This window comes from Equus quagga, chromosome 2 (assembly GCF_021613505.1).
Source record: "Equus quagga isolate Etosha38 chromosome 2, UCLA_HA_Equagga_1.0, whole genome shotgun sequence".
Classification (NCBI taxonomy): domain Eukaryota; kingdom Metazoa; phylum Chordata; class Mammalia; order Perissodactyla; family Equidae; genus Equus; species Equus quagga.
In genome coordinates, this window is record NC_060268.1 from 1688572 (window position 1) to 1710838 (window position 22267).

At 42.0% G+C, this 22267-nt stretch overlaps 1 protein-coding gene across 4 annotated transcripts in view; it reads left to right on the plus strand.

Moving 5' to 3' along the window:
- L2HGDH (L-2-hydroxyglutarate dehydrogenase) overlaps window positions 1-19412 on the plus strand; it is a 40187-nt gene extending 20775 nt beyond the window's left edge. Inside the window, exons 7-11 of one of the 4 annotated variants that reach the window (XM_046655371.1) lie at window positions 6510-6677; window positions 7582-7739; window positions 8816-8947; window positions 17327-17539; window positions 18844-19412. In XM_046655371.1, the coding sequence (XP_046511327.1) occupies window positions 6510-6677; window positions 7582-7739; window positions 8816-8947; window positions 17327-17522 (654 nt within the window). In that variant the 3' untranslated portion in view covers window positions 17523-17539; window positions 18844-19412. Of the gene's footprint in view, window positions 1-6509; window positions 6678-7581; window positions 7740-8815; window positions 8948-10176; window positions 11932-17326 lie in introns of those variants that run through there. The other 3 variants (XM_046655370.1, XM_046655372.1, XM_046655373.1) reach the window with 3 other exon arrangements.
- The last annotated feature ends 2855 nt before the right edge of the window (window positions 19413-22267 follow it).

A 22267-nucleotide genomic window follows, 5' to 3' on the forward strand; every position in this document is an offset into this window, starting at 1 on the left:
AACCACAGTGCTTAATAACCACAGTGCTGTATTTTATGTTATTGGATGAAATTTGTCTAAGGTAAAAGTTATTCTGAAAGAAATTCTCTGAGAGCAATGTAATAGCGTTCGTTCTAAGGGTTTCAGCTTGGAAATGTCTTCATAAAGTGATTGTGCCAGCAAAGAACAGGATTATAAGCACTCGGAGTGTTTAACTTCAAGGCAAAACTGGTAGACACTTTATTGCTCTGCCTTCTGCTCTCCATTGACTTATTAGCTCTCTACTAAGGAGAAGACGTTGGGGGACATGTTGTGCAGAGCGAGATGGACTGCTTTCCTTCACTCCACATGGTCTAAAACAAGCGCCATGGGATGGCATGGAAGCGTTGCATTTGCTGTGTGTTCACTGAATGATCAGAGTTAGTCAGGAGAGCAGAATCATTAGCATTGTAGGATTTATTATGGGAATTAGGCCTTACACAATTATGCAAGGATCTGAGGAAGCAAAAGGCAGAAGGGGAGTTGGTATATCGGAGGCGTCTCCAGCCAGTCTGAGGAGCCCAGTGTGTCCAGCTGCTGCAGTGGGGCTGCAAACGGGAAGCTCGTCTGGGGAGGAGGAGATCTGGTGGGGCTCCTGCCCCGGTGTCTACACCCATGCAGTGGGCTGGGGCGCTGCTTGGTCAGTGGTCAGTAGTTGGGAAGAGGAGCTGGAAATGGAGCTATGATTCGCGTGGTAGTGGGTGTTTGTCACACAGTCGACAGGAATGACCTTCAGAGCAGAGCGGCTGCTGCTGCACTTCTGCCTGCCGTATCGTGTGCCGTTCCTGTTGGGTCGACTTTGGGTTGGGACCATATAGGGAAGGGCATTCTGTCAAGCATAGTTCCCAGCTTACGCACCTCGATGCAGTGTAAACCCACGGTGCATCCCTGTTCAGCTGACATCCATTTGCACCCACAGTAGTAACTACATTTAGCTTCCAGGTAAAGATGGTAGTAAAATTACACTTCCACCTACAAGGTGCAGCTGTCTTTCGCACCACTGAAGGCATGCTGATTCTCCAAAAAGATACGCGGTCCACTTCACCCATCTTTGGGTGATGTTCATTTCTTTTCTAGCTGAGTCACGCTCCCCTTTGAGATCCTGTAACTTACATGCTGAGATAGATGTAAGGTCACCCGCGGCTGTAGCATCTCCTGTTAGACAGTAGTTCTCAGCTGGAGGCGATTTTACCCCCGGGAGACGTTTGGCAATGTCTGGAGACGTTTTTGGTTGTCACAACTGGTGGAGGGGGACAGTGCTACTGGCATTTAGTGAGTAGAGACCAGGGATGCTATTGAATATCCTACAATATGTGGGACAGGCCCCCATAAGAAAAAGAGGTCTGGCCCCAAATGCCAGTAGTACTGAAGTTGAGAAACCGTTGTGTTGGATCATGGGGAAATGGAAGAGACGGGTAGATTAGTCTTCTCTGGCCCCCAGCACAGAGCACCACAGGCTGGGGGCTTCAACAACAGAAGCTTATTTTTTCACAGTTCTGGAGGCTAGAAGTCTAAGATCAAGGTATTATCAGGGTTAGTTTCTGGTGAGATCTTTCTTCTTGGCTTGTCGATGGACGCCTTCTTCCTGTGTCCTCGTGTGGCCTTTTCTCTGTGCATGCACATGTGCAGAGAGAACGAGAGAGAGCAATCTCTGGTCTCTTCCTCTTAGAAGAACACCAGTCCTAGCAGATTAGCCTCTGCTCTTGTGACCTCATTTCACCATAATTACCTCCGTAAAGGTCCTGTCTCTGAATGTAGTCACATTGGGAGTTAGGGCTTCAACATACGAATTGGGAGGAGAGGGGATGGGACACAGTTCAGTCTTTAACAGTGAGCATAAAGAAAGAATTGGTAATGTAGAGACATATATTTATTTCAAAGTAAAGAAGAAATTCTCATAACTACTACATTCCTCATTTCTGTCACCAATCATGTGGTCATAGCTAATACTTACAATTTCCTTCTTCCACTACCCATTCCATAGTCCGTTTGCCCGTAGCAGGCATCACCGCTGGCCATGGTTCCTAGTTTGGTGGGGTAACTCAAACTTTCATTCCTACAGTGTCTGTGCCATTAGCAGCCTTGCCTGTTGGGTTGTGGTGGTTTCTATTAACTTTTATAACAATGTATGGGGATACTAAGAGATACCCCAGGAGATCTGTACTCCAGACATACTCTGCTTTATCATCCCCAAGCCTTCTCTGTGGTAGCAACTCTATTTCTCCTTGAGAGTCGGGATCACTTATCCCATTCAGTACAGAATCCCCTCTGCCTGTTGATTCACTGGCCTGAGAAACCCAAAGTGGCAAGGTGGGTACTGTCAACCTCTAGCTTAATGGAACCATTGCTTATTCTCTAAAGGAAGCATTTCTCCCTTGGGAACTAAGACTTCCAGAGCCCAAAGTTGTGTGGATAGGAAGCAAAAATTTCACTACTGGATTATTGTAATAGTAAGGAACTCCTCCCATTTCTACCTCTTGATTTCCAGACCTGTGAAACCTCGCTATGAGAGAAACAACACCATATATTAGTCACTGATTGGGAGGGTATAGAGCATCCTAGAAGACATTGCCCTAGCCCTGCAAGGAGTTGCCAGCCTGCTAGTGCTGTTAGTGAATCTTCAAAAGCGCATTCCACTTCCTGTCACCCACTGGCTTTAGGATGATGGGGAAAATGATAAAATCAGTAAATTCCACAGGCGTGAGCCTATTGTTATACTTCATTTGCTGTAAAATAAGCTCAATGATCAGAAGTAATGCTTCTGGGTAAAATACCACAATGGTGAATAAGGCATCCTGTAAGTTCACCGATGGTGGTTTCCGCAGAAGCGTTGTGGGCAGAGAAGACTAATCAATATCTGGAGCAAGTGTCTGTTCCAGTGAGGACTAAGTGCTGCCCTTTTTTTTTGATTGAAGTGGTCCAGGGACCATATCAGTGGCTCTGTTGATCTCTGCTGTTGGCAGATTGAGCATTCAGCAGTGGCTGTAGACAGATCAGCCTTGGTGGGTATGTCTGTGTTGCTGAGCCCATGCATCACCTCCATCCTTGCTGCCATAACCATTTAGCTCATGAAGCCATTGGGTAACAGACAGGGATACCTAGGGAACAAGGCTAATTAAATTAACATCCACAGAGCAGGTCATCTTGTCTCCTCACTGTTAAAACCTCAGCTGAGGTTACTCTTCAGTGAGCATTCATATCAGTGAGCATTCATATGGAACTCAAATATCTTCATCCTCTGAGCCTGTTTGGAGAGGTCCATTCACATACCTCTTCTCCAGAGCTCCTCTTCCTGACCACCCGGCCAACCCTGAGTATTAGCACATGGAGCAGTGTAGGTCATGCTTGTAGCCGTCCCCCCTCCTAGGGGAGATAACAGCGAGGTATGGAGTTCAAGTTCTCCCCGTGGGAGGATTCTCCTTCAGCACAGTCCTGCAGGGCCACTCCCGAGTGGGGCTCTGGCATGTAGTTGTTCGCTTTCGAGTGGTGCCAGGATGTTGTGCAGAAGCATTTGTAAACCAGGCCTCTATTTTGTCTTCCTTGGTCAGCTCATCAAAGAGAACTTCCCATGGGGCCACAGGAGCTGGTTGCGAGGGAGGAGGTAATTTAGCAGGAGCAGGGGACATGGGAATTTGAGCCACTTGCCTCTGCAACTTATGTGTGCCTGCAGGATTGTACAACCCTGAGCTTGTATAACCTACTTCCTTTTGATGACAGAGTGCTGCTTATGCACCCACTTTTGTGGCTTGGTGAGTCAGACAACACCCAGTTAATAATGAGTAGTTCACTTGGTAACTTGGTGACCTGGGGTCAAGTGTTGAGTCAAAGCCAGAAGCACTTTCTCAAAAGGAGGATAGTGATCCGCAGAGGATGGTATAACTGTCCTCGAGAATCCTAGAGTTCCCTGCTGTGACTCGCCTATAGGGACCTACCAGTCTCTGTAAAACATTGCTGTCTGCCACAGATAACTGCAGTTGCCGTCAGATCTGCTGGGTCACGTGGTCCAAGTGGCAGAGCAAACAGGGTCTCCATTCAAAGAAGGATTGAAAGTCTGTTTCTGCCCTGCCCTCATGCAAGGGGCATTTCCACTAGAGTGTGGCATCGTGTGATGGAGGATGTGCAGGGCCTGTGGGCACCAGTGGACACGTATTTCACCCACAGTTACCGTGGTTGTTGCCTTTTATTTTGGCATTTTCCTTTAGTACAGTTACACAATATAATTAAAAATTTTGAGTCAACTTATTGAGTTGAACATCTATGCTTTTATGAGAGGTTAAAAGAAAAGGAATTTTTAAACTTTTGGGGAGAGGATTTGTAAACTAAAGATTTACAGATTGCATATGGAGAAAAAGTCTGTTTTACTTATGAAATAGGAATAGAGATGTATAGTTTATTTTTTTGAAGAAATTTCTGTTTGGGGGCCGACCCCCTGGCTGAGTGGTTAAAGTTCCACGTGCTCCGTTTTGGCAGCCTGGGTTTGCAGATTCAGATCCCAGGCACGGACCTCCTCCACTCATCAGCCATGCTGTGGCGGCATCCCACATTCAAAATAGAGGCAGACTGGCACAGATGTTAGCTCAGGGCTGGTCTTCCTCAAGCAAAACAAAGAGGAAGATTGGCAACAGATGTTAGCTCAGGGCGAATCTTCCTCAGCCAAAAAAAAGAAAAAAAAAAGAAATTTATGTTTGAACAAATATTCAGATCATTCAATGTTTACCTAAATTTCCATTTTGGATGTGAAGTTAATGTGTTACTGAATTTAATTATTGTTTCCTGTATGGCATAAAATGATTTCAGAGACCTATGACAGTTTTTAATCATTTCTTTTTTTGGAACTGTTCCTTGAATCTTTTAAAGAGACCTTCTAGGTTATTGCATGTTTGTACCATTCTACAAATTATCTTATCTTTACATTCATCATTAGGCTTATCTATGTTTTATGTTCCAAGAACCAAAGAATTGCTGGCCTTTCAGGTAGTAACTAGTAGATTTGTATCACATGAAAATATTTCTTGTACTTCTGGTGTATAACTCTAGATGAACAGGAAAGATATTAACCTATTTAGAAGAAGACATTTTTTGTTTTTGTTGACGTAGCCCTTTTGACGTCAAGGGTCTTAAAACTATCATAGTTCAGCTAATTTGAATTCACTACAAAGAAGTTTCATCTGATTTTTGTCAGAAGTGCAACCTGTTATCTTTTGAAAAGTGGCTAACCTTTGTAGCTGGGCAAAAATAGGATGCATACAGAAATAGAAGAGGGCTGAGTCAGTAAGGCTGGAAAGAAAGAGCGTGTGGAGACGGGTGAGAGCTCCAAGGCTTCAGAAACGGGTCATCTGGGAAGGAAATCGAGGAAGAAGAAATTACCTGGAGCAAGGAGGTGCTAGTGTTTACTCTGTAAGAAGTAAAGAGATGAGAATGAGAGTGTGGGTGTGAATCGGGGGTAAATGAAATCATTTAGGAAATAGGGTGGCAAATTGGCTAACCCTGGCAGGATAAAGCTAAAAATATGCAGATGATAATGACAAAATAAAATTTATGGGAAAATACAGCAGCCTAAGATTAGCACTCTCCTAGTTCTTAAAGCAAACCTTGACTACAGAGTGTGTTCTCAGTAAACGTGGACTGAACGAATGAGGTTTTGAAAGGAGCCTCAGTTTGCAAGGTAGATATTGACCAGGAAGGAGAAAGTGGATGGTGGGTAGATTCCGGTTGGAATTGAGCAAGATTATTGAGTGTGAAGTAAACTGAGAGTAACAAGATAATTACTCCTAGATGAGACGGGAGAAGCTCTCTGGAATACAGAGGAGGCCAGATTGGTGGGCTGTCTAAATGAAGTTTGCTTCTTCGTGCAACAAATAGTCAAGAAGATCCATGCTAGGTCTTAGTAAAATGGGGAGGGGGTGTGTGTGTGTATGCGCTCATGTGTGGCTTAAGTATCCTCACTAGGTCAACCACTGTATTTCTAATTTGAAGTACAGAATTCAAAGTGACATCCTCTTGCGGGCCACTACCCTAAGTTTCTAGGTGCCACCTGAATGCTGAAGAGCTTATTTTGCTGATACTTGTATTTAATTTCCTCTTTTAAAAGGGATAAAATAAAGGGCCAGCCCAGTGGTGTAGTGGTTAATTTCACGCACTCCACTTCAGCAGCTCGGGGTTCATGGGTGTGGACCTACACGCTGCTCGTTAAGCCACACTGTGGCAGTGCCCCACATATAACATGGAGGATGATGGGCACAGATGTTAGCTCCGGGACAATGTTCCTAAAGCAAAAAGAGGAGGATTGGCAACAGATGTTAGCTCAGGGCCAACCTTCCTCACCAAAAAAAATAATAATAATAACAATAATAATTAATAAATAAATAAAAGGAGGGAAAATGAGCAAAGTCATTTTGTACCCTTACTGGCTTTTCTATCATCTGTTTTTCCCCCTTGACCTGTTCTTCTCCCCTCTGCTGCCTACCGTGCACTGTTGTTTTCTCTCATAGGGAGAGGAAGTTCGATGTCAGTATGTTGTGACGTGTGCAGGACTTTACTCAGACCGCATTTCAGAGTTGAGTGGCTGTAATCCCGATCCTCGAATTGTACCCTTCCGGGGAGATTACCTTGTCCTGAAGCCGGAAAAACGCTATCTTGTGAAAGGAAACATTTACCCGGTAGGTAGTGATGCTCTGCCTTCCCACTCTCTCAAGATGGCTGTGGGCGAGACGAGAGGGGAGCAGAAACTTCTACCTGGGTCAGACGTGAGAGACATGTTGAAGGGCTTTTAGTGCAAGCATTTCACCTGTGTCTCTTGTGGTTAAATCCCTAAACCTTTATTCTCATATAGTCATTAAATTATGGTTACTTGCCCACCAGTCCATGTCTTCAGGAGGCGTGAGCGTGTCACTGGAAGGGCTGTCAAGACAGACCCAGTTCTTCCTCCTGTCTGGTGGAGGGAGCACTCCTAAGAGGACTTGCCCTTCCAGCATGCCCAGATCCCCAGCCCCTGACTCAGTTCACTACCTGTAGGTGCAGAGAAGGGGACGTGGCCACTGCAGTGTCCTGGTGTAGGAGACAGAGCCGTTTAAGTGGAGAGTTCACTCTTCTGTCTGGAGCCACTAGGCTGAACCAGATGAAATTGCCAATATTCAGCTGTTTCTTTGTGACCTTGCCAAAACATCCATTTCATCTGCTTCAACCTAATACATCCCACTTTACAGAAGTCTGCTGTGAATGTGTTTTTTTCTGGCAACTCTGATTTTCTTGCCAGCCACATACATCCTAGTTGGGGTGGGGGTTGGGGGATAACCTGAAATAGGACAGTTCTTTTCTTCTTCTTCTTTAGCCAGAAAGAGGAAAAGATGGGACAATGTTTTCAGAGTCAACAGCACCAGTGTTTCCTGTGTGGCATTTCTAGGCAGAAGCGTGTGAACAGAGAAGTGCATCTGAGACAGACCAGAAGTGATGCAGACTGAGTGCATGAGAAGAGAGTGTTTGAGGTTACCGTGCATGTTTGCATGTGTGATAAAATGCGGCATGAAATGGGGCTCATAGTCCTTTGCTGTGTTGAATCCGTAGGTCCCAGATAGCCGGTTTCCTTTCCTAGGCGTTCACTTCACACCAAGGATGGACGGCAGCATTTGGCTAGGGCCGAACGCAGTGCTGGCCCTTAAACGAGAGGGCTACAGACCCTTTGACTTCAGTGCCAGAGATGTTATGGATGTCATTATCAAGAGGTAATTTTATCTCCTAAAAAGACAATTTTATATGCTTATGTTTTTAATGTGGGAAATTTTGTCTTTATTCATATTCTATTCAGTAAATCCTCATGTTTGTGATTGGTATATTGATATTTTTATTAATCCAAATTAAGAGCTTTGTGGAATAAGCATAGCTTTTTAACTACTTCAAGAGCATGCTGATGAGCCAGGGTGATGCCTTGGTTAAAAACAGTAAGACCAAGAGCCAGTCACACATCTGACAATCCAAATCTCAACTTCTACTTGAGTTTGGGGGAAAAAAAGAAGTTTGTCTCAAAATCAGTAGATGGCTTACTTTGATAAGATCATTTCAAGCCGGTCACCATTATTTTGAGAACCACTGGAGAAACTGCTGATCACTGAAGTTGTTTCCTTTTGTGGGAAACTGACAACACTGTTGTGTTCACGTGGGACGCAGATTCTTTGCTGTTCTAAGAATTAGCTCGACTGGGTGTTTTGTCTGGTCTTTCCAGCAGTGTTGCTCTCCAGAGGGTTTCAAAATCGCTAGAATGCTTTTTAAGCGATCCTTGAGTTTCACCCTGCGCAGATTCTGGAGCAGAAGGTTTTGGCTGGGGCTTCCTAGCCTGTGTGCTTGTAAAGCTACAGAGACACACGCCCCGCAGGGTCACACTGGAGAATCACTGCAGGAGCGCCCGCCTCTGCTGACTGAAGAAAAGTGGGTACATGGCCTCCTTGGTTAGAGCCCTGATTTAGAGACCCGGCACTACCCTTTAGGTGGTTGTGAGAGTGTGTAGTACTTGCACTGGACAGCCCTTCTGTGGCCAGGCTTTCAGAGTCCTGCTCTGAAACCAGCATTCCCTGGGATTTGAGTTTGAAAGGTGTTTACCTTTGGAGTTTGGAAGGTATTCTTTTGCTGAAGTTTCTTTATGTTGGCCAAAAGTTGATTTGCTTTTAATATGTGGTTTTTCTGACTTTGCCTAGATTTCTGTGATGCCACCCAAAAAAAAAAAAAGATCAAATAGTTGTAAGTGTGTTTTGTAGTAATAAAGAATTCCTTTCTCATATAAAGATTTTATTTGCTTTGCTTTCAGTGGCTTGATTAAACTGGTGTTCCAGAATTTCTCTTACGGAGTTAACGAGATGTACAAAGCCCTTTTTCTCAGTGCAACAGTGAAGCACCTTCAAAAGTTTATCCCTGAAATTACTGTCAGTGACATCCGTAGGTAAGGAGAAGCCGTTAAGGACTGTAGATACAGTCAGGACCTGGGTGAACTGGGGAGGTGGGTCTGATGTCCAGTCAGTGTGTCCACTGCGTCTTGTGTGCTCTCCCTTCCCAGCACGTTGCTGAGTTCCCTCTGCAGTGCATGTGGTGGGCTTGCTGCCTTGTGGCCCTTAGTGCTGGGACTAGCCCATTTATGATTACCTAGACCACCGTACAGCATTCACTGAAGCCTCCACCACAGCTGGATTGTGATGCCACCTCTGCCTTTGTGTCCAGCTGTCATTCATGACAAGAACATCTCACCTGAAATTTTTTCTAATCTCCCTGGCCTCTTACTCTTATGATTTTAAAGCCTTTTGATCTTAATTCCATATAAGATCATTGATCCCTATGTTAACTAATTAGGTAGTAAACACATTACAACATTGTATTTTGATTGATTGTTAAAACCTATTAGAAACACACTCCTGTACCTGGCCTCTTATCTTGCCTCCTCTCTGCCTCCTTTGTTCTTCCATGGGCCTCCTCCACGGAGGGACTCTGCCTGCAGGACAGAAGTGGGAAGTGGTGTGGTAACAGTCAGTCTAGGTCCTCGCTCCAGGGGTGTGGGGCAAAGGAAGGATCACTTGAAAATATTTTTTTTCTTAAAGATAAAGTTTTTCTGGACGTGGTCTGTAGATTGTCTGAATACCACCCAAGCCTACCTTCTTTTCTCTTTGGTGGTATTTTTAGGGTGTTTACCTTTTTCCCTGAACAAGCCATCCCTGGGCCCCATCAGCAGCATGCTTTGAGATACTCTCCCTCCGTGAACCTCTAGAGTGCTGAGTGTCGGTCTCTGCAGTAACAGCTGCTGAGCTTGCCTCATGTGAAATGTCAGCAGCTCGGCTCTGTAACTGGGAGGAGAGCAGTGATTGTGTCAGCTGTCTCCCTTAGGGGAGCGTCCTGGGCTCAATCTGACTCCAGTGTGTCGTTCTCAGGCCAGCCTCTTTGAATCCTTAGAAGAACTGTTAAAACCCAGCTAACGTCTTTACTCTTCTCTCACTCCTCTACTCACCTTCTGAAGTAGTAGAAGGGATAAAAATATCTAGGCTTTGTTTTCTGTCACTCACCTATAAATAATAAAGGCTTTTATGTTCTCAGTGGTCTGCTTTAGCAGACTGATATTTTCTATCTGAAAAGAGATTGGTCAAATCTGATGTCTGTCACTGCTGTCACTGTTCTTGGAAACAGTAGGTGGGCGCGGCGGACTCTGCATCAGCAGTTGCAGTGAAGTCACCACCCGTATTCACTTACCGCCTTTCGTAGCAGCCTGAGAAGACTCTTTAGACCAGTGGATTTCACACAGGAGAACTGGACGTGGAGCTTGTGGTTTTCGGTGAACACGCCTGTCTCTGGTGTGAGGGTGTGGATTTCAGTCACCAGTGCCATTAGCACATAGGGGAAAAGGGCACACAGCACTGTAGGCAGGTGAATTGGGGACAAATTCAACCCAATTGTAGGTGAATCTCTGGAGACAGAGAAGCGGAGCATGTTCAGAATTCCCTTTACCCCTTCCCATGACTCCTGTAGCTCTTGGAGGAAGGAAATTATCAGTGACAAAAAGGAAGTTGTAGGAGATATGTTTGATACCATTTATGTGAGTTTAAACAACACCATATACTATCTATGGATTGCACATGTAATGTGAAAATAAAAATGAGCATGGGAGAGATAAACACTAATTGAGGAGAGTGGTTACCTCTGGGAGAGAGGGGAATGGGGTCCAGAGAGTTCCACAGGGGGCTTCCATCATGTCTGTGATGCTTATTTTTTAAGCTGTTTGTAAGAAAACAGGTGTTCATTGTGTGATTCTCTGTACCTTGTTGTATCCCTGAAATACTAAATGATAATAATAAAAAGTAAGGTCAGTAGACTCCCCCACATTTTGAGTCCCAAGTTCTGCCTTCTTGCAGCCCAGTGTAGTAAAACCGTTGGTGCTCTAGTGTTGATGTCAAGACAGACGCATATTGAGCAGTTCTAGACAGTAAAAGAGTGCTAGCTCAGGACAGTGTCGTTACATTGCAGGAGCCACCAGAGGACACCCAGCTTGACTTCTCATTGCCAGGCAAGAGCGCCTTGGACATTAACTTCCTGGTGAACATTAGACTGGAGTGTAAAGTTGTAGCCTGTCAAATATGTGTTAGATGTACACACTTCTCATTGTTAAATGATAATCTCTGAGGTTCTTAATTTAGCTCTAAAGTCCTTTAATTTGTTCTGTGATTAATTTGACGTGATAATCTAACAACAGTTTGTATCTCTTATTAGCCTTGTAAGGATGTAAAAGAGGAAGACATATATGTCAAGGTCCCCTCTTTTTCCACACTTGATTTTGAGAAGTGTCTTAATTGGGCAAGATGTTTTCATCATGAGTGATAGCTAGAAACTGTAGTGTGTCGTTGTGAAATGCAAAGGCGACAGCCAAGCACTCGTGCAGTGAGGCGAGCTAGATCAGGGCTTCTCAGTCTTGCCACTATTGACATTTTGGGCCAAATAATGCTTTGTTGTGGGAGACTGTCCAGTTCATTGTAGGATGTTTAGCAGCATCCCTGGCCTCTTCCCACTAGATGCCAGCCGTACTCTCCTGGTTATGACAATTAAAAGGCCTCCAGACATGGCTGAATGTCCTCTAGGGGGCAAAAGCTCCCTTGGTTGGGAACCACTAGTCTAGAGAATTTGGTAACCCTCACACTATAAAACATTGAATCTTGAGAAAATATGATAAAAGTCCTTTGAAATACATATAACTGAGAGTGCAAGAGAGTTGGGGAATCCCAGGGGCAAACACAAAGAGGAAATGGAAAACCCAAGTACTAAGAGGAATTGGGGCTGCTGCTGTCCTGGAGGAGAGGGGGGGGTGTGTGCGTGCTGATTTTGGTATAACTATACTGAGTTTTATTTGTAATTGACATGTGATTTACGGACAATAAAATGTGCAGATCTTAAGAGCTCAGAGAATTTGGCAATTGTATAAACTCATGTATCCACCACACCAAACAAGATATAAAACATTAGGGACTTATTTTAATTGCCACTCAAGTGCTGGAAAGGAGGCCTTGGGTCTGAAAAAGCTGAAAATTTGGAGCTGAGACTGCTGTGTAAGGCAAGGGATTCTTGAAGGGCTGCACCCTTGGTGAAAAGAAAGTCTAGAAAAAATTCCCCTTGGTACCAGGAAATGTGAAGAAATTTCATCTGCCCTAGTCTTGAGGGGTAAGTGGAATCTCCTAAAAATCTGCAACCATGGGCCTGCCCTAACAAGTGCTTGGAGTTTGAATTTATACCACCAGCATGATCTAAGAACCTTAAGATGAGAAATTAAGTTAAAAAGTAGATCCAGATATGTTTAGATCCTGCTTCGAACTAATCATCTCTCCCTCTCTCATTGTAAACAGATCAGAGAGAGAGAGATTGAAAATCAGGGTAATTTGGCCACAGACTGAATATTGTTGATACTAAGCAATTATTAGTTTTGTATTATTATTATTTTAAGACTCTTGAAGAGAAATTATACATCGAAGTAAAATGATATGCTACCTGGGGTTTGCTCTAAGATAACCCAGTAGAGAGAGGTGGACAGTAGGTGCGGATATAGATGAAACAAGATTGGCTGTGTTGATTATTGTTGGTACTGGGTAGTATATACATGGGAGTTCATTAAACTATTCACTTTACTTTTGTACATGTTTAAAACTTTCCATAGAAAAGTGCTCCCAGAATGGCCATGCCCCTGGAGCACTTGATAGAAGCAAATGCAAAATCTGTGTGGAGGGATGTGACCTCAAGCCAGCCCCCACTGCTCCCCCAGATAAAGCCCTGCTGAACAGAAACTCACCTTCAAAAGTTACGGAGCACCTATGTGAGAGCCAGCAGACAGAATAAATACCAGCATTAGACCCCTGACAACTTTGGGTAATGGTAATATTAAAAACTATGAAGTCAGTATGCTCCATTGAATTAGAAACAAAAAGGAAGGGAAAACGTGAAGAGGAATAAAAAAAAAAAAAATCTGGAGAAATTTGGAAACGAATTAATTAGAATTTCTAGAAATGAAAAATATAGTTCTTAAATTTTTTTTTTTTGAGGAAGATTAGCCCTGAACTAACATCTGCTGCCAATCCTCCTCTTTTTGCTGAGGAAGATTGGCCCCAAGCTAACATCTGTGCCCATCTTCTTTTTGCTTGAGGAAGATGGTCCCTGAGCTCACATCTGTGCCTGTCTTCCTCTATTTTGTATATGGGACACTGCCACAGCATGGCTTGATAAGCAGCATGTAGGTCCACATCCAGGATCTGAACTGGTGAACCCCGGGCCGCTGAAGTGGAGCATGCAAACTTAACCGCTACACCACCAGGCTGGTCCCTATAGTTCTTAAATTTTAAAACTCAAATGACTAGGTTAGACAACTAGTTAGACTTACCTTAAGAGAAAATTACTACATTGTAAAGTAAATCTGAAGAATTTAGAGAACAATTTTGTAAGATAAAGAATCATGAGAGGGCCGGCCCGGTGGTGCAGTGGTTAAGTTCACATGTTCCGCTTCTCGGCGGCCCGGGGTTCGCCAGTTCAGATCCCAGGTGAGGACATGGCACTGCTTGGCACGCCATGCTGTGGTAGGCATCCCACACATAAAGTAGAGGAAGATGGGCATGGATGTTAGCTCAGGGCCAGGCTTCCTCAGCAAAAATAGGAGGACAGGTGGTAGTTAGCTCAGGGCTAATCTTCCTCAAAAAAAAAAAAAAAAAAAAAAAGATGAATCATGAGGAAATTAAAAGACATGGAGAAGAAAACAAGAAGATTCCAGCCTACATCTCATAGGAGTTCCAGAGAAATTGAGAAGAGGCAATACTTTGAAGAGGAATATTTGAGAATTTTGTAGAATTGACAGAAAAAACTAAAATTCAGGATGCACAGTGAGTCCCATCTGAATAAATAATACTAAATACAAGAATGGGAATAGATTATATAACTTCCAAATCAGTAGAGGAGGAAAAAAGAATACAGAAAAGACAGTAACTCAAGAAAGGAGGTGGGATAAGCCCAGGAAAATCCGGTTAAAGACCATAAAATAATGTTAGAAATCAAACATACCAGTAATCACAATAAGTTTAAGTGTACTTAATCGTTAAGACAGAGATTGTCGGGTTGGATTAAAAAAGAATCCATCTATGTGCTGGGCAAATGCTTAACAGAAGAAAGGTGAGTACTGGGTTCATTTTAGATAAAATACAGTTTAACACAGAAGTTGTTATTAGAGATAAAGAGGGTCACTCTAAAATTGTTGCGTGTAATAGCAGAGCTGTGAAGTACAGAGGACAGAAACTGACAAATCTGCAAGCGGAAGTCAACAAAACCACAATTGTGGTGGGTGATTTTAAGACAAGTCTGTTGACAGAAGATAGATGGAGCAGATAAAATATTAGATTTGCATAACACAGTTAAAACACTTGATTTAGTGGGTGTATAGAACCCTCTCACCCTCATTACAGAATACTTGAGTTATTCAAGCCCTCATGAAACATTTACAAAGGCTCAAAATGTTCAAAGCTCTAAACCAAGTTCTCAACAAAATTTAAAAATTGGGCATAGAAAAACCATGTTCTCTTATCACAATCCAGTTAGGTTGAAGATTTGTAACAGAAATACCCCTCCTTTGTGTTTGCAAATGAAGGTGGAATGGTTTACTCTCCCCATATGAGCACTCCCAATTTAAATATGCTCATGGGAACCTCTGTTTTCAGATAACAGTAGATCCCATGGTGACTGTTAGAAAATACTAAATTGTCCAGTTTGGAACTGGCCAAAGATGTCAGCTGTAGCCTTTCCTAGTTGTTTTCCCGCACACAGGATGATGCCTGCCACAGAACAATGAAGCAGTAACTCCAGCACTTCTCAGATGAAAGAATGCCATTGTTATGTATTCACCTGTTGTTTCTGTACATATTTAAGGGTCTGGGATGTACATTCCCATTAATTTAGCTACAAATATAGCAAAATAAATGGCTACAGAACACTAAAAATTAAATGTAGCTGAATTCTCAGACATTAAATTTGCTGAATTGTTTGTTCTTTCAGCTGTTAAAATAGAATTTAAAATAATTAGAAGTTAAAAAATTAAAAGTTTTTAGAGGCTGTGGCTGGTGGTTAAGTTTGTGTGCTCTGCTTTGGCGGCCTGGGGTTCACAGGTTTGGATCCTGGGCGTGGACCTAGCACAGCTCATCAAGTCATGCTGTGGCGGCGTCCCACATAAAATAGAGGAAGATTGGCACAGATGGCAGCTCAGCGACAATCTTCCTCAGCAAAAAGAGGAGGATTGGCGTCGAATGTTAGCTCAGGGCCAGTCTTCCTCACACACACACAAAATTAAGTTTCTTGCCTTATTGAATGCTTGCTATGTACTAGGCACAAATCTAGACATGGGGGTGAAGTAGGGTGTTGTGCAAGATGCTGTCCTGGCCCTCAAGACAATTATGGTTTATCTTACCTGAAATTTCCAAGTATGATACTTAGTCTGAGGTATTCTGAGGGGGATACCTGTACGTAATCATGCAAAGCACAACCACAAGTCACATGAAGTGCTGAATAGAGAACATGAAGAATTTGGTAGTTTAAATAGTTCATGTTAAATAGTTACTTTAGTTTGAACTAAAGTGAGATCCTTAGAAAAACAACTTTTTTTATAGTTTTGAGTGTAGGTTTTGAACACTTGGGCAGGAGTGTAGGGACACTGAGAACATAACTGGTGTTTGTCAGAGCAGTAACTAAGTGTGGACACATTTTAAACTGTGCTCAGTCACTATTAGCTTCTGTTGGCTTGGGAGGAGTAAGGAAGCCTCTGCAGAGAGAGGAAAGTTTCTCCGTGCATGGTCGTCAGCAGCTGCTCATGCTGCTGTGGGCCCCCTAACATGCTGGCCTTCTGCCAGATTAAAGGAGAGGGACCAGAAAACTCAGATGTTCTCAGCAGCCATAGCAGCATTGTCCAAGAAAAGGGGAGAAATGTTGCTTTGGTGTGTTGAGATAAGCTACAGGTAGAGAATGTACAAAATGGGCCACACAGCAGCTGAGACGCTGACGTGTGTCCTTACCTTAAGAAATTTCAGCTTCAGTCCCGTTCTGTCTTGTGTTCCAAGTGTTGTGTCTGATTCTAACTTGGACATCCTTCCTGTCCCGACTCCCTGCAGGCTTCTACAGGGCAGACTGCTTGCCTTTCACCCTTGTTGTAATTCTTACTTACCTCTCTACAGATGAACAGTATAGCTGTGTGACTTCAGGCAAGTTATTTCGCCTCTCTGTGTTTCTTTGCTGTTAAATATAAACTGTATCAGCCTCCTAGAGTTGTTGCGAGGATTAAATGAGAGAATTCCTAGCACAGAGTAAGGACTTGGTAAATAATAGCTCTTGTTATCATTCTCTCTTCCCAGCCAGGCTGAGGTCATAGAGGTCAGTGTTCTCATCTTGTTCTTTGTGTCTTCCTCAAGTCCTTATCTGCATTGGCCCTGAAGCAATAAAAAATGTTTAGTATTGTTGCCTGATTTCTTCAGTCTTGGTGGTATGTATAGAGCAGCTGTTTTCAAACTGGGTTTTCTTAAACAGTTCTAGTGGTGGTCCTTTTAGAGTCCAAAAATATTTTATTCAAATTTCACCTGTAAATTTTAAGTATTTTAAAAAGTAAAAAAATATATAATTTGTGTTATAAAACAAAACTTTAAGTAGTAAAGGTGCTTACGGTGTTAACATGCTGCCAAGTTAATTCATTTTTGTGCTTTTCCTGTCATCTCTGTTTGATTAATTGAAGGTTATCCTGACATTGAAGGCTAAACTGTTGAAAATAAAAACAAACTACAGAACAAGAACCTGCTGCCGTTTGCAAATATTTTTCTCCATAAATTTTAATAGTGTGCAATCAAAACACGCATAAAACAGAACTCTGTAGTGGACGTAGGACTGCAGCTGCCACGCCTCACTGCTGCTCTCGTTGCTCTGCATTCATCAGAAGAGCTTATTGTTCCCATTGGTTGATCTGATAAATTCATTTTATAAATTTCAATAAGAAATGTATCTATTCTAATTAAATGTGGATTATTTATAATAGCTTTCCTGTTCATGTACTTGTGTGGGAAGCATTTCTTGGCACTGTCCTGTAGCAGGCGTATGCTCTAGGGTAAGGATCTAGGTCTGACAGGCTACAACTGACAGCCTTTGGCTAAACTCACACCTATTAGGTTTCCACATAATTGTGCATTTAGAAGCATAAAGACTTTATTGCTTTCAGAGTCCTTTGAGACCACTGACTCGTGGAGCATCCTGCCTCCTGGTCAGTTGACCACCACGCTTACTTTTGCAGAGGTCCAGCTGGAGTGAGAGCCCAAGCCCTGGACAGGGCTGGAAATCTGGTGGAAGACTTTGTGTTTGATGGAGGCGTTGGAGACATGGGAAATCGCATTCTTCATGTGAGAAACGCACCTTCCCCTGCTGCCACTTCTTCCCTGGCAATTTCTGGAATGATCGCAGATGAAGTGCAACAGAGATTTAATTTGTAATTAGTGGAAGGAGCTAGGTATGCATTTTAATCTCCACGTTTGGCAACAAGAATACTAATTGCATTCTTTAATTTTAAGGAAAATGGTTTGAAAATATCAACTTTAGGTATCTTGTTTAGGTAACCACTGAATTATTACAATGCTGTAACATAGAAATAATAATTTTTTAAAGCCCAGGCTCTTTCACTTTGGGAATAAAGAGGAAAGGTACAGTTGTGTCTATCCTGAATCCCTGACTGTTAATGACCTGTTCTCACCAATGGGGATCTAGAGATTGGGCTCGTTTAGAATTTCTGGGAATGATGGCATAAAAAATTGATTATTCCCTTAACTTTTTGGCTTTAGAATATCTAAGCCTTTTTTGTCTCTCCTACACAAGAAAATTTAGTATTTGTAGGTTGCAAACCTTTTAATTTTGAAGAGTCAGAAAAGGTCAAACTATTTAGAGCAACAATATTTGTATTTGGGAATTTGAAATTCTTGATTTTAAGAAAATATATCAAATCTCACATTTTTAAGTAGTTTGAATAAGATTCTATCTTGGCTATAATATTTGTAAGAAATAACTTTGCAAAAGAAGTGCCAGCCTCTTTGATTCCCAGCTCTCCCAAACTGACCTGGTGTGGAGTCATCACTGTGTCTAAGCAGCACTTGGCTAAGATGCTGCTGCCCGCCCTTCAGTCTTCTGTGGCTGAGGAGCTGAACGAACCTGCAGCTGATGGGCTTTTACGAGAACAGTTTGAGAGTCCTGTCACTGGTAGACAGAAGTCTGTAATTTTAAAAATTATTTACCTCTTCTGTCTCTGTCCTTCAGTTATGCCAAGGTTCTCAGATGCTGGCCAAGATCACTAACAATTCATGCCTACTTGGTTTTTCAGGGATCCTATAGACTTTTATGAGGATGTTTCTTCATTTTGGGAAATACCTAACTTTGAGGCATTCACTTTTGTAAACCGCAAAAGTGCCTTAACATTCATGTGTACTTCATGAATATTTTACACTGTTGCCCAGTGCCATACTGTATACTGTACATATGCATGTGGTCTCTGTTGAAATGGATCTTGCAATTCAGAAAGTTGGAAAATAGAAAGATAAATGGAAATATGGCAGCCTACTGATTGGGGAAACCTTTATTACAGAACCACCGCTTATGTGAGACATTTTCATCCATGCCCCCACATATGCTCTCTCAGGATCAACCTTCCATTCTTCATTTTTTCTTTCCTCTTCCCTCTCCAAAGCTGTGTGATGGATGAGTTAGAAGGATGTGCACTTTGGTTGATAGGAAAAACTTTTCTGTTTCCTTCCTTTTCACTCCAAGCTTCAGTGATTACACTGATGGAGCTACCTCATCCATTAATGGAAAGGCTGCGCATCATCAGCTCATGCTCAAGAAGTAGCACAGCCCAGGTAAATGCACTGGTAGGCAGTCATTTGGCACTTGGCATGAGCATATTGGAAGCATTCAGAAACCACTCGAGCAAGAAACAGCCCTAATGGTTCTTCTTAACAACTGATTCCTCCAAGAAATGGGACATACAGCGTATTTTTCTGTTCTGTTACAAGACCATTAAGTGATGGAAAATATTAGAATTCTCTATTTAATCAACAGTAAGATTATGTGTATGCTAAGCTGTGAAAGACTGAAATTACAAAAATAACTGTCTTAATTAAAGCAATCCTCATTCCATTTGGGTCTGTACTATACCTCCAACAAATATAAGTGAAGAAATTATTGAAAGTCTTTTGAATGTGTAGGTCATGCTGTTTGTAAAAATATTTTATATTTATGTCATAGGATTTTGTTGTGTAATACTGATAGAATATTTAAAAGTTTTGTGTATTTCTGAGGAGAAAATGTATATTAATATTAAAAATATTTTAAGGAGCCTTAGTGTTGTGAACATAATTTTTAGTTTTATAAAAACTCTGATTCACATAAATTTTTTGTGTCAAACATGAACTACCACAGCTTTAGATAGCAGCCAATCTTAAAAAGTTTAAAACTTCAGTATTTGTGTGTAATATAAAAATCAGGTAGAGTAGTTTATATTTTGGATAAAAAGTAGAACACTTCTGGGGCTGGCCCCGTGGCCGAGTGGTTAAGTTCGCGCACTCCGCTGCAGGCGGCTCAGTGTTTCGTTGGTTCGAATCCTGGGCGCGGACATGGCACTGCTCATCAAACCACGCTGAGGCAGCGTCCCACATGCCACAACTAGAAGGACTCACAACAAAGAATATACAACAATGTACCGGGGGGCTTTGGGGAGAAAAAGGAAAAAAATAAAATCTTTAAAAAAAAAAAAAAAGAACACTTCCCCACTTACAAAAATGGCTTTCCATCTGGTAGTGGTGGCAATATGTGGCTGACCTCACTGTCATCTTCATACCCCAGAGCACTAGGCAACATTATTTCTGTTCCATAGCAGAATGTATATAACATATAAAAACAGTGCTTTTTTGGGAGGAGCAGGGTCCAAGAAATAAACCAATCTTTTGGCATTTTATAAAAAATTACAGTTCCTCTTGGGAAGACATTTTTGGTATGCTCTCTCTTACATGGGGTCGGGCTTCTCGTATGAGCCTCCATAAGGGTTATAACCAAATGATCTGTCTGAGCGCCTGCCCCACTGCTTTCCGGCAGGTGGACTGTGAGAGCACCAGAGTTAGCCACAGCAAACGAACCATGAAAGTGAGTGACAACAATGTGTATTGTTTCCTGTGGCGTTGCTTTGGTTTGCTACTGACTGGCAGCACTTGTGGCTTTAAATAAATTGAGGAAGTAAGAGGGAGTAATGGGAGAAATGTTGAGCAAGTTCTTGAAAATGTCTTTCAGTGGGAGAATATTATTGGTAAAATTTTACCTGCCTATTAAAATTTGAGATGTGCTTGAGTCATTCAAGTTATCACCCAAAAGCCATTTTAAATTCCAAAAAGACAAGTAAAATTACCATCAATCAAATTATTAAAATGATAGCCTATTGATTTTAAATCAAATGTATAATTGAGCTCTTTGGTATATATACATAGGCCCTCCCTTTTACAGTATTGGTGTGCTTAACACTTCCATTTTTTAACACTTGAAGCAGGTGTTTATAATGAGGTTGGAAATTTTTCATTTTAAAAAATGGCTTTTAATTAATGTTTTTGAATAAGTGCAATTTCATATGGTTGAACATTCAAAAGTCATAGAAAGGTACACAGTGAAAAGTCTCCGTCTCTAGCCACCCAGTTCTCATCTTGGAGGCAACAAAAATTATCAGTATCTTGTGGAGACGGGCAGAGAGGTTACATCTATGTATAGTAAAACACTGCGTCCATCTTATTTTACACAGTGGTAGCATACTCTGCACACTATCTTATACATCCTGCTCTTTCGCCTTCCAGTGTATCTTTGAGAATGTTCCACAGTGCCTGGTTCTTTTTAAATGACTTTATAGGTTCCATTCTGTGGATTTACTGTTATTTGTTGAACCAGTTCCTACTGATGATTATTTGAATTGTTTATTTCTAGGGTGTTTTTGTTTTGTTTTTGCTGTAACAAACAATACTGCAATGAATAACCTTCTAAGTCATTTCCCCTATGAGCAAGTATACCTATAGGACACATTCCAAGAATTTGCTGGGTCAAAGGGCGTGTGCCTTTGCAACTTTGATAGCCGTTGTCCAATTACCCTTGATGGAGGCTGGACCATTTACACTCTCACCAATAATGAACCAGGGCACCTGTTTCCCCATACTCATCAGCACAGTGTATAATCGAACTTATTCGTCTGTGCTATTCTAATGGATGGAAGATAACTCAGTGTAATTTAAATTTGCTGTTTCTTAATGTGAATGAAGGTTAGCATCTTTAATATGTTTGAGACATTTATATTTCCTTTTCTGTGAACCGTCTTCATATTCTTTATCCTTTTTTTTCTTACTGAGTTATAGTCTTATTAATTTGTAGGAGCTCTTTTGGATATTATGGAAATTAGCTCTTAAGGGAATGAATGGCAGATATTTTTTCCAGTTTGTCATTTGCCTTTTGATTTAGCTTGTGTTGGGTTTTTTTGCCATACATTTTTAAAAAGAGAAGTTATCAATCTTCCAGATTTTATATCATAGTAGGAAGGTCTTTTATACTGTGAAGTTATAAACAAATTATTTTACGGTTTTACTTTCTACATTTAAGTCTGACACATCTGGAATTTATCCTAGTGTAGAGCGTAGGGTATGGATCCAACGATTCTTCCTAGATGGCCCATTTGTCTGGTTGGGAAGCTTTTTACTGGTGTCATTCTTGGCTTATCCTCCACATGCACGCGGATCACATTTCTGTTTGCCTAGCCCAGAGATCACAACTCAGATGCCTGTGGAGACTAGGCAGGTTACGTAAAAGGGTGAAGAGTGCCAGATGGGGAGAAGAGCCAATTGGAAATGGGATGGCATTCTTTTCTAAAGAGGGTGGCCACTGCCCGCCGCCTGCTGATTACGCCCTTGCAGGCAGGCAGCAGGGCCCAGTGTTGCCACATCTTTGTCAAGAGAAGGTGGAAATCCAGAATTTTTATATGAAGTTTCTTGACTTTAAAATGTTAACAATTTAAAAAATTTAAATATAGCCTTGGCTAAACAAAATGTATCTTCAGGACAAAGGTTTCCAATATCCATGGCCAAGAATGAAACTTGCCACTAACAACTTTACTCTCCTGTAAGGAAACACAATCGGAGTCTAGTAGTTTGACAGTCTCGTAGTCTGTAAC